The 12,941-nt window shown below is 32.4% G+C and overlaps 1 protein-coding gene across 1 annotated transcript in view; it reads right to left on the reverse strand.

Moving 5' to 3' along the window:
* The window catches only part of LOC106478012 (orexin receptor type 2-like), a 40,806-nt gene extending 29,106 nt beyond the window's left edge, over positions 1-11,700 (reverse strand). The window contains exons 1-2 of the mRNA XM_013938514.2: positions 11,655-11,700; positions 2,308-2,737 (exon numbers count right to left, since the gene is read on the reverse strand). Of these exons, the coding sequence (XP_013793968.2) occupies positions 2,308-2,718 (411 nt within the window). The 5' untranslated portion in view covers positions 2,719-2,737; positions 11,655-11,700. The remainder of the gene's footprint in view (positions 1-2,307; positions 2,738-11,654) is intronic.
* Positions 11,701-12,941: the final 1,241 nt, after the last annotated feature.

Raw genomic sequence — 12,941 nt, forward strand, 5'->3', positions numbered from 1 at the left:
AGGCACCCCTGGGTGTTGGTTTAGAGTAGGGTTGTTTTGTTCATGTGCCCCCCCCCCAGCGGCACAGCGGTATGTCCGCGGACTTACAACGCTAGAATCCGTGTTTCGATGCTCGTGGTGGGCAGAGCACAGATAACCCATTATGTAGCTTTGTGCTTAATTACAAAAAGCAACAACTACAACTCTTCATGTATAGAGAAAGCTGATATAATATTAGGAAAAACCAGAATAATAGTTTGAATTAGGGAATTCAATAAATATTTAACATTCAACTACAAAGACTATATGTCACAATGGTTACATCTCTCAAGTATCATGTTAAAGCCTTGCGCTCAAATTCCAGTCGAGTCGGGATTTTATGATAATTTTTTTATATTTATTTTTAAGTATTTATCATCATATTTGAAGGAAGCTCTTTGAATAGTCAGAAAAATACGAATGTCATTATAAATTAATTCAGGGATCATATCATATTGCATATATGTCTAGATAAAACACAACTTAAATATATTTTCAACCCAATAAACAGCAACAATATGTTATTATTATTGATATTTTCCAACTTACCTGAGAGATTCTTAAATATTTATTCGAAAATTTTATAAAAAATTTTTGGTAAAAGTTACACCTTCGTGTAGTTGCCCTTCACCCTCAATTCTCTGCCTATACCATCAAAATTAATAAATCGAAGGGTCAGACATTTGACCCTGTAAGAATATTTCTTCGATAATTCGTTTTTCGCATGGTTCAATCCATAAAACTTTATCAAGAGGAAGGTCCGAAAATAACATAAAAATATACATAAGTCAAAATTCTAATCAAGGACCACTTATAGATGATGACCAAATATATATAGAAATGTTGTTTTTGTAAAATAATAGAAAAAGGATAAACATTCTCCATACACATCTTGTTACTAAAATATAATTAATTTCTAGAAAACATGTTCATAAAACATTTATTTATATTCATTTTTCAGAAGAGAAATTAATCAGCATTTACCGTCATATTACAGGCATTCAACTAGTCGTAAGATAAACCCTGCTGTAATATATAACCATGTGTATGTGGCTGAGTTTTTTAATAAGTTAATAAATTAGTTACCTCGTGTACTTAGGGAAACATTGTTCATCATAATAGAAGTACTTAGAAGGATTTGATGAAATGTCAATATAAAGTATACAGCCTTAATTTGATATGATAAATTTTAACAGTCCGGAAAATTATCCATACTATTTATTACATATGTCCGGACACTAAGTTGTTTCTATACAGTAATTCCTATTTGATGATACGAAATCGTCATTATTACCATTCATTAAACATAGTTCTGCGTGTGTTTAAAGTTATCTATTTCATCACGATCGTAAGATCGATAAGGGAATGATAAATTACTCTTTACCTGAAGTATGAGCAGTCAATCTCAAAAATTATCCTAGTCAAAACCTAGATATTGGAATGGGGTAATGCATCAGAAAAATATTCCAATACCTAAAGAAGACTTGAAACACTGACTGCCTGAGTGACATTCTATATTTGATCAATTTTCCCATACATTTTAAAGCAGTTACTCGTCTTTTATATTTACGATAAATATTACATTTTGTTTATTAGTCATTGCTCCATATTAACGCTCTTGTTATGCTCTTTAACTATTGAAAGTATTTCACTCTCAGAATGGTTTATTAACATTGAAGCTGTGCAATAAAGTTCAGTAGTTTAACTAAGCTTCCGTTTATTTGGTAAAAGAACATAAAGGTTTCAATCAAATATCTAAAAAAAAAAAGATAACAGCTAGTAACGATAACACTATCATCAAAAATGGCATTCACCAATCAAAATCATTTCTGATTCATTCACTTTTTGTGAATTAAATCACTGATTGAATCTATTTTTCATATGGTTGTAATCGGGCATAACCTAGTGGTTAGCGCACTCACACTCTGGATCAGAAGGTTCATGGTTCACGGTCCGGTGCCACAAAAATATGCTCCCATTTTAGGGGTCGTGGCTATTATAAGAGTGACGGTCAAATCTCTCTATTCAGTCAAAAAGCTGGAAGTGAGTGCTGACTACCTGACTTCCCTATATCAGCTCAAAATAATAAATTCTTCCAATACAACAACAGTAAAGTAATTGATCTATGTTATTGTTTCTTTTTAATCCATTGAATTTGTGCAATAGGGTGTTTTTTGTTGCACAAAATCCTGAAAATAATCCACTATAAAAGATGTTTTGATGGAAAAGCAAGCCTAACTATATTTATATTGTTCAATATTATTCATATTAAAAACTTGTTATTCCTACCTGAAGGTACAATACCAGTTTACACATGACAGCACCGAAGAACCAAGTTTCAGTGACATCCCATAGAACAGACGGTGGCAGACAAATCAGGATCACCAGAAAATCGGCTACTGCTAGGTTGGCAATGAAGTAATTGGTTACGGTTTGCATGGTGTTGTTCCGGTACACAGATATACAAACCAGAGCATTTCCCATCAACCCCACCACGAATACGCAGAAGTGGAAGAAAATCAGTGTCCACTCATAACGAGTAGGGAAAATGTATTCTTCAATAAGGTCAATGTAGTCTTCGTCCGATATGCAGTAAGAATTCGTGCAAAGCTCAGTGGTATTTGTTTCATTGTTGTTGTTAGTAGTATTTGAATCATAAAGTTCAGGCCATGTTATGATTTCCACTTCACTTTTGTCCATCTTTAACGGAGAGTAGATACTAGATAAAACAGCATGATACATTTTTAAAACTTACTTTGTTAAAGTCTAATATCATTTAGTATTAGAAAAAAGTAACAAAAAGCTGTCACAATCATAGAATCCCTACCTTAAATATGAATTAAAACTAAAATAGTCTTAAGAAAATATGAAATGATTTCATTCTTAACAGCAAAATTGAATAGGAAGTTCTATTTAAGCATGAGGATTACAGTCACAGAAATATAGAAATTTTAACGATTCATTATAATCGCGTTGTTTCGTTCTCAGCTCTATAAACTACAAATAACAATAATTACTAATTTGGTTGGTTTGTTTCACATTATAAAACAATGGTGTGAAACTTTCAAGCAAAAAACATTTACAATATTTGAGAAAGAAACAATCTCCAAGAATTGTAATATCGTTATATTAAACGATTAACATATCTTCCCTCGGTGACTCAGCGACAAGCTTAAGGGCTTATAAAGCTAAAATTCATGGTTTGTTTCTTGGGGTTGGAACAGTGCAGATAGCCCATTGTGCAGCTTTTCACTCATCAGTGAACAAACAAACGATTATCCTTAACACAAAATAAAATAATGATGACAAATATATAAATAGACAAAACGCTTCTCGCACAAACTTGTATTTGGTGTATGTAAAAACCAAAGCTTTTTCTTCGTTATGTTTGAAATAGATTAGGCTTAACTTTATTTTATATCATTTTACTTAAGACGAAGGTAAGTATAGATTTCAGATTTCTCGCAATCATTACCAAAGTAGAAAATAAGTTATTTAAATATAATTATAATAATCACAATCCTTATTTATCCATATTAAGCTTTAGCAAACTATGTAGGAACAGAGAAGTATAGCCTCACACAGGAGAGCAACGGGTTCACTCTATGCGTCTACTAGAAACTTTATACTTTCCTGTACAACAATGAATTATATGGTGGAACAAACTGGTGGCAAGAAAGACATTATCATGCAACTTTTCTACTAACTAAAGTACGAAAAAGATAAAAAGTTCCATAACCTAACCATATATTATGAAAATTATATGACAGTTTAATTTTTGTAACTGGTAAAATGCTGTTTTTAACACCTCATGAACACATTAACTAATTTACTTTTTTTTTCTGATACAGCAGTATTTTGATGTAGAACCAAGTCTTAAATTTTGTAAAATGTGTAAAATTTGGTTCTCGATCAATTGTAAATCATACAAAGCCATTTTATACGGTAGTTAAAATTTTTAAATTATATTTTTTTATTAGACTGCTATTAGTTTTCGGGTATATAAAATGTCATAAGCAAAACACGGCTACTAAAATATTACGTTGGCCTCATTAAGTCTTTGCTTATTATAATTAATTAATAGTAGTATACTGTACATATTTTGCTATTTTTATTTGTAGTTATACACAAAGCTACACAATAGGCTATCTGTGCTCTGCCCACCACGGGTATCGAAACCCGGTTTCTAGCATTGTAAGTCCGCAGATATACCGCTGTGTCACTGGGGGGGGGGGGTGTTATTTTGGATTAAAAATCCATACCAAAACGAATTTGGAATAACAAGACAAATAAGAAGTTCACAAAGGTTTGTTTTTCAATGTCGTGCTAAGCTAGTTTAGGGCTATGTGCACTAGTCGTTCCTAATTTTGAAGTGATAGACCATGAAAGACAATTGGTCAACACCATCGACATCCAACGGTTGGATTACTCTTTAAAAAAGAATAGTGGAATTGACCGCCACCTTATAACTTCCCCACGGCTGAAAGAGCGAGAATGTGCGGTAACATATTTCGATCTCATTACCTAACCATTACACCATACCATTCTATTTCATTAAGGAATTGTAAAAATGTTTTCAAAAATGGCAAAACGGATTTAACTGAATAGTGGCTGAACCACTCGTTATCTGATTGAAGTAAATGCACATTACTGATTTAATTTATTTTTCACTAGTTTATTTTCATTTCATCACACGATTTTTGCTGTTCTCCGGTTGTTGGGTTTGTAAGTGACATAGTAAATTTCATTTTCCTTTCACGACTTTTAAACTTGATTTCTTTGCTTTTTGAACAAGTCTTTGTCGTGTGAAGCATCAAGCGCGATAAGTGGAAAAGGATGCTATGCTACATCGATATTGCAAAAGGATGCTGTGCTGTGCCAACATTGGCACTGGAATAAATAAATACAATTGGCGCCAACCTTTATCGAACTAACCACTTTTAGTTTGCCACTTCACGCTTTTGATAGTTACATCATATAAAAATTAGGCGCTTAATCATAACTTTTTTGTATTTGCGACGGACAATTAGACTTTCAACCTTTGTTTCTTTTGAAGAATAGAACATTCGTTTCATGTGATCTGTAGAAGTCAACTCACAAAGTATTTCTTTGCAGATTAAAATAAATTCCCCATAAAAATAGAATGAAGAATACAGCACTAAGAGAAAGAGATCTCAAAAGTTGAAGGTTGTAACACGTAGTGGGGAGAGAAAGAATCTCAGAGACCCGACGTTTTTAAATAAACACGGATATGCAGGTAGATATGCACACTAGGCTATCTGTGCTCTGCCCACCGCGGTTTCTAGCGTTGTAAGTCCACTGACATACCGCTGTTCCTCTGGGGGGGGGGGGGCTAAATAAATAGACAGATAGCTAGTTGATGTATAAAACAGTTGAAAAATACAGAGAGATAGCCAGGTGAAACATAAAACAATTTAACAAATACAGGGATACAGACAGATATAAGCCTAGTGAAATGAAGCAGAAAGAAAGACTGCTAGATGAAACACATGACAGTCTGTTAAAAAAAAAGAGATGCAAAATAGTTATATTTATGATAATTAGGTAAATATAGAACTGACAGCAGATTGAAAGTAAGTTAGTAAAATAAATTTTGAAATAGAAAAACAGAGAAAGATAGAGTGATGAACTTTTTCTTGATGAATAACTAGATGAATGAAAAATTAATATATGAATAATTTAACAAAGAGATATTTTCGTTTATTTTTATAGACGAAAATTACTTTCATCACTGCGTTGCGATAACACAAAAACTCAAAATGAGCTTCAAAGAGTTAAACGCGCAAAATTATGTTTATACAAATATTTAATGTTACGAAATTAACAATATAAATCAACTGTAATTATTCAAAAACTCAATGCATTTTTAACCAAGGTTGAAATATGTTCTAGTAAGTTCGAGTCCCTTTCGGTATAATCGTATATTGTTCACTTTGGAGTATTTAAGTTGTCACTTAAAGTATGTAATTGTGCCACTAACATAATATTTGCAACTGGCTCGCAGTCTGCAGTGCGTAAAATTCAGACTAGTTGGTTCACTGATGGATGGGAGAAAACACAGAAAGTGCATGTCAAGACTATCATCTGGACATAAGGCCAATCAGTGGTCAAGCTAAACAGGTAGATAACAAGCTTGTAATAGAGTTCCTGTATCAAATCCTGCACAACTCTACTGGTAAGAAGAACATCGAACACTCTGCATTAGTGAAGCCAAAACGTCAACCACGAAAATTCTTCATCGAAATTCAGAGATAATGAGACGGTTGGAAAATAAGGTAGCGAAAGTTGTTACTAGAGAAAGGAAAATACGTGAAATCAATAGGTAACACCACTGGTAATGTTAGCAAGGGAAATCTCTTCTACTTCCTTCTAGGCAGACGTTCTGCACGTGAGAGGTCAGCGCCTTTCGGCGCAACCCACGGAATGTTTAACCAAATACTCAGTTCATCTCGGGCTCGGCATGGCCAGGTGGTTAGGGCGCTCGACTCGTAATCTGAGGGTCACACCAAACATGCTCGCCCTTTCAGCCGTGGGGGCGTTATAATGTTAAGGTAAATCCCACTATTCGTTGGTAAAAAAGTACCCTAAGAGTTGGCGGTGGGTGGTGATAACTAGCTGCCTTCCCTCTAGTCTTACACTGCTAAATTAGGGACGGCTAACACAGATAGCCCTCGTGTAGCTTTGCACGAAATTCAAACAAACAAACAGTTCAACTCAAACTAAAAACTGAACTATCAGTTTCTCTTTAATTTCAGTTCTTTTCAATAATATTGTAGGGAACAATTAAGAACTTTTACCATACCTTGTTGATAAATAAACAAGTTAAGAGTAACAGTGATTATTAGATTATCGTAAGGGTATTAAAATGTTACTCTCAGGTTCAATAAAGCTTAATGGAACACTCATGGTTGTATTATTTGTTGAATTTTACCCAAAGCTACATGGCAAATATCTAGGTTAGGTGGTCATAACTGTTGCGCTATTGAATAGTGGGGTTTCATAGTCACTCTTATAAGAACCCATAGCCAAAAAAAAAAAGTGCAGACCGCGATTTCTTTTTTATCAGTACAAGAGATGCGAGCCTCAGTTAACCAGAAAGTTACTCAATGGGCTATCTGTGCTCTACGTTAGAGAGTATCGAAATCCGATTTTTATCTTGAAAAGCTCTCAGATTCACCGAGGGCCAATGATAGTAAAGAATGTTAAGGGTACTTGTAAAAGGAAACAATGGTTTCAGTTAGTCCAGCAAAAGTAAATGGCATAAAAAGTATTTATAACTGATGTACGATATTATATTTTCAGTTTGTTTGTTTGTTTTTTCAGCGGAAGTCAATAAAATGCATCGCGAATTCAGTTCGTACAAGGGAAGCAAATAACGTCTATGTTTTTGCAAAAGATGTGTGTTAGTGTGGATTCAGTTTTTTTTTATAGAAAAAATAACGTGACCGATTTTAATAAATATTGTATGATGTTATAAATTCAGTTTGCCCTATGGAAGTGAATAACATGGATAACATTTGTCCGGTATGTTAACTAATAATGGTTGTAAAAGTTCATCAGAACTAGGAAATTCGTGATAAAGAAGACGTAATTGAATTCTCATGTAAAATATACAAATCATAATTCTTTTTTAATTCCGAAAATATATATAATTTACTTCTTTTTTTCATGAAAAATTACTTGTGTCATTTACGTGAGGTGTCATTCAATAAAATACCATGCCTACAAGGAGAATAGATAAGTGTTCATCACAAAGTTCTGATTGAAGACGCTAAAAAATAATAATAAATCATAGAAATTTCGTCAACAATCTTATTTCTAGGATGAAGACACGGATATACTAATCAAACAGTCTTTTTTGCGATAACAGCTTATTCAACGAAAGTAAATAACGTGAAGGGCATTTTTGACAGCTGCATGATACTGTCGTTTCTGTTCAACCACCGGAAGTGAAGAACATGGAGGGTGTTTCAGTTTGTTCAACAGGAACAAATGATAATAATAAGTGTAACATTTGCACGATATTTTGTTTGGATTCAATGAAAGTAAATAACGCCAAGGATTTTCGTAACATTTTTATGATAATAGTTTCCGGTTTTTTTTTCCAACGAATTCAAACAACGAGAAGGGTATTTGTAACAATTGTATGATATTGTGGTATAACCTTTTCCAACGTAACTGAATAACGTCAAAGGTAGTTTTAACTGTTACGCAATACCGAGGCTTATGTTTAACCAATGTAATTAAATAAAACGAAATGTGTTTGTAGTAGTTGTATTATATTATGATTTCATGTTTTCAACGGAAATAAATAAAATTAAGAACATTTGTCGAAGTTCTATGCTTCCAGAGTTTCAATTTACACAATGGAAAAAAGTAATACGGAGGGTTTTTTGTAAATGTTTTAGGTTACTGTTATTTCACATTGTTCAACAAAAGTAAATAAAGTGGGTGGTATTTAACATTGCTATATGGTTTTACCAGTTTCACTTTGTTCAGATGAAGTAAGCGACATGGAGGGTGTTTCTTATAGTTTTATAATACTATGGTTTCAGTTTATTTAACGAAATAAAAAATGTGCAGGCTATTTGTAGCGTTGGTGTGATATTGTTACTTCACATTTGTCAGTGAACGTATTGTTGTCTTGTTGTTAACCAGAAAGTTACTCAATGGGCTATCTGTGCTCTACGTTAGAGAGTATCGAAACCCGATTTTTATCTTGAAAAGCTGTCAGATTCACCGCTGGGCCAATGATAGTAAAGAATGTTAAGGGTACTTGTAAAAGGAAACAATGGTTTCAGTTAGTCCAGCAAAAGTAAATGGCATAAAAAGTATTTATAACTGATGTACGATATTATATTTTCAGTTTGTTTGTTTGTTTTTTCAGCGGAAGTCAATAAAATGCATCGCGAATTCAGTTCGTACAAGGGAAGCAAATAACTTCTATGCTTTTGCAAAAGATGTGTGTTAGTGTGGATTCAGTTTTTTTTAATAGAAAAAATAACGTGAACGATTTTAATAAATATTGTATGATGTTATAAATTCAGTCTGCCCTATAGAAGTGAATAACATGGATGACATTTGTAGTTGTAGTATAAAAGTCGTTTCAAGTTCTTTAATGACATTTTCTTCTAACTATGACAATTGCGGGTATTTGTAACAATTGAACGACACCATTATATCAGTTTCTTTCAAACAAAGAGTAAGCGAAAGAGAGAATATTTGTAAAAACTGTATAGTATTATGATTAAGCATAAATCTACACAATGGGCTGTCTGTTATGTAGCCACCATGAGTATCAAAACCTGGTTTTTAGCGTTAGAAGTCTTCAGACATTTGGCTGAGCCACTAGGGAGCTACTGTGATGTAATAATTTGAAGTTTACTAAATGTTGAACCACTGCGAAGAAGTTAGAAACTAAAGAAACTTAGAAAATTAAGTAATTTTTAGGTTAAATGAAAAGTTGAACCAAGATCTAGGCAAAATTTAAAATTTTCTTAGCGATTGATGAAATTGATAAACGATATGTTTTACTAAGTTAAACAAAAAGTTAATATTTTAAAACCTTATCAATACATGAACAGTATTTGAAATAATGTTTCAATTCACTCCCATTTTTCTTTACTGATGGCGGCAAGAGTAAAACACCTCAAAGTATTCTAAGAATGGAAAGTAGCCTTTACCAATTTTTCATGTGTTCAGCAAATTTTCGACTCAATTCAAAAGTCTTTACCATACAACATTAGAACAGTAATATATGTGAGCTATTCGAAATCCTAAAGAAAGAATAGCTAACTGTTCTGCTCTGGTTAAGCTGTATATACTACATTTAAATTCCGGTTTCTGATTATCAAGAAAATATACATCATCATCATGTGCATACATATGTATATATCAAATGAAATGAGGCCTAAAATTTTGATTTTAATTATATTTACTGAGTATCTGCAAGAATAAAGAAAACACTTAAATAAGACGCCCAATACTTTTGTGTAGAATTATAAATGTACGAATAAGCTAACCACCATCATAAATCTTTAACGATGAATAATGTACGGAGCAGAATGAATACGTTGTGACACAATAAAAAGTATGAAAGAATAGAATTTTAAGACAGACATTATAGAAATGTTATTTTGTCGTATACAATTAAAATTAAATCTGTAATTACTCAAATTCTACTGAAGTTTAAATCGCTCTTAACTGATTCGTCCATTTTTTTTATTCATACAAAACTGTAAAAATACTTGCCAGCTTTTTATGTCAGTGAGATTATTTGACTTAATCCTTTAAAAGAACGCTAAACAAAATCAGTTTAAAATGTGTTTTTGAAAACATCAAAGGCCCAGTATTTATCCTATAGTACTATTTTTTACGATTAATCTATTTATGTGAAAATTGCATATTGAATACGAGAAATGACATCATAAACAGTTAACCAAGTAAAGTATTACCTGTTTGGCAATACACAGCTTTTTTTTAAATGTTCACGTTAAGCTACCAGAAAAAGAATCCGCCAGATTATGGTAATCTTTATATCAACGATTAAGAATATAAAATGTACATCTAATTGCAGCCTTGTTTTTAATATTAATGTTGTAAAATTTACGAGAACCATTTATCGACATGATTTCTTCTGATCCCTCTTTCTAAGCTTTCATTTAAGAGAGAACTCCGTGCTAACTGTTGGTGACTTCGTATACATGAGTGTTACAATATTGTTTCATAGGTTTCAGTGAAATTATCTCCCAAATTATTATACATTTCCCTCAGTGTATCAACTAATATCGGGCTCTAAAAAATAAACTGATACAGTTATGTTTATTAAGGTTAAACGGTTTCCCAAAGATCGAATCCCAGTGTAACATTGAGGAAAATAACATTACTTTTCTTGTTTCTTTTGCAGTTTTTTAGATAATGATATTGAGTATTGATGAATATGTGTAGATGATCTGGATTAGACGTCTTCAGTACCGTATAAATTTTAAAGGCGGACATTTCGTGAAAGTTGTGTAAACGTGTATAAACATTTAGCCTATGGCAACTGACCTTTAGAACATCCTGTAGGTAAGATTATCTAAAGCTTCTAATGAAGGTCAGTAACATTTTTTTTCAAGCAACGGAATTTTGTAAAACATTTTGCATACCATCCAGTATGAAAAACCATTTACTTATCATTGAAGACTAGTGAACAGTTAGATTAATTAAAGTCATAACGGCGTTAAGTATATTTTGCGTGAATTTAAGTTACTACGTTAATTGTATGCACCTAACATTAATAAAGATAATTAGGGACTTCATTAATTTGCTTTCTTAGAGTATTTTATAACAGAATTATCTCAGAAATAAGGTATTTTCATAAGCATAGATATTTAAAATAATAATTAAATATGATGCAAATAATATATTTATTAGAAACATTTGATTAGATTTAGATTTTTTTAAATTATATTTAAAGCTACAAATAAAATATACACCTCACACACACACACACACACCTCTATGAATATACGTAAAAAAAAACTTAATAAATGAAAATGTACCATAAAATAATAGAAAAAACACCGCCTTTATTCTATTCTAATATTAAAAAAGAACTTCTATTAAAAACGTACCAAACAATAAGGAATTTCAGTTTTATTCTTCAGGCTATCAGACGACTTCTCTTTAGGATTTTATATCAGGTCTGTGTGCCAGTCAGAAAGCCACCGGTGGTGAAGTGTAAACTTCTCCGTCTGCCTACCTTGGTTACAGTTCTGTTCCTCCGTTGTTACATCCAGTGATGTCATTTAACAAACTGAGAATGCGCTGTTTCTGTTGACGTCAGATACATCTGCGCTAGCCTTCCTTATTTTGAATTGATAGACTAGAGGGAAGGCAGCAACACCCACAACCAACTCTGTGGTCACCCTAATTGAATAGTAAGATTTCACCGCTAATCTTACGACTTACCCACCGCCTTAAATTTTTGAGCATGATTTTCTGCTAAAAGGACGCGAACCATGTACTCTTGGATTCGCAGTCTGGCAAGCTAACCACTGGATTATACCTGGTCCAAATCTGCCTGGCCTTGTTCTTGTAATTTTCTTACAAATTAACAAAGGTATGGCTACACTTGTAGATTTATAGAGGTCTGAGAATCATTTGATATATTTCATGATCAGTTTGGTTTGCAGATGCAAATAACTAGAGTATTCTACAATCGCGGGTGTCGTAAGGATGCTACCAAAAGAGTAGAAAGTAATAATCCAGTTTTTGTATAATGTCGCTAGAACAAGAATAAAACATAATAATAATGTATTATATAATGACAGAGTTTAATGACTCATTGTTGGAAGAATATCGGCGATAAGATAATAAAAACGAACAGTGTATTTTGTTCTATTTAATATTCATCCAATTATTTCATAACTTTGGTGAAATAATAAATGAAAAGAAAAATGAAGAACATGACATTTCTTCAAAGAAGGATAAAATAATGGTTCAGTATATAATACAGACAAAAATGAAAGTTTTCCACTGCTAATTCTAAGAAACACGAACAAAATACACACAAAAAATGCTCAAATTAATGAGGTGATATTTAGAAATATTACTTTTCAGTCATAGTATGGGCAGTTTAATTTATTCCAGTAAGTATGAATTATTGAGGTTAAATGATAACGTAGCTCTTTCTATATTGCATTTGCAAACATAGCTAATTGGGATGAAGCATCAAGACCAATTACTAACATTTTTAGCAGTGAGTACTGAACAGATCAGAGGTAGTTAACATGAACTCAGTAACTATAAATTAGTATAAAACAGACTTACATCACCCAAATTTAAAAGTATACAGTAAAGTTAACCGAAATATTCTTAGATATTTAATTTAGAGAGAATTTTCAACAATACTACACATT

Source organism: Limulus polyphemus, unplaced genomic scaffold, assembly GCF_000517525.1.
Source record: "Limulus polyphemus unplaced genomic scaffold, Limulus_polyphemus-2.1.2 Scaffold172, whole genome shotgun sequence".
Taxonomy (NCBI): Eukaryota; Metazoa; Arthropoda; class Merostomata; order Xiphosura; family Limulidae; genus Limulus; species Limulus polyphemus.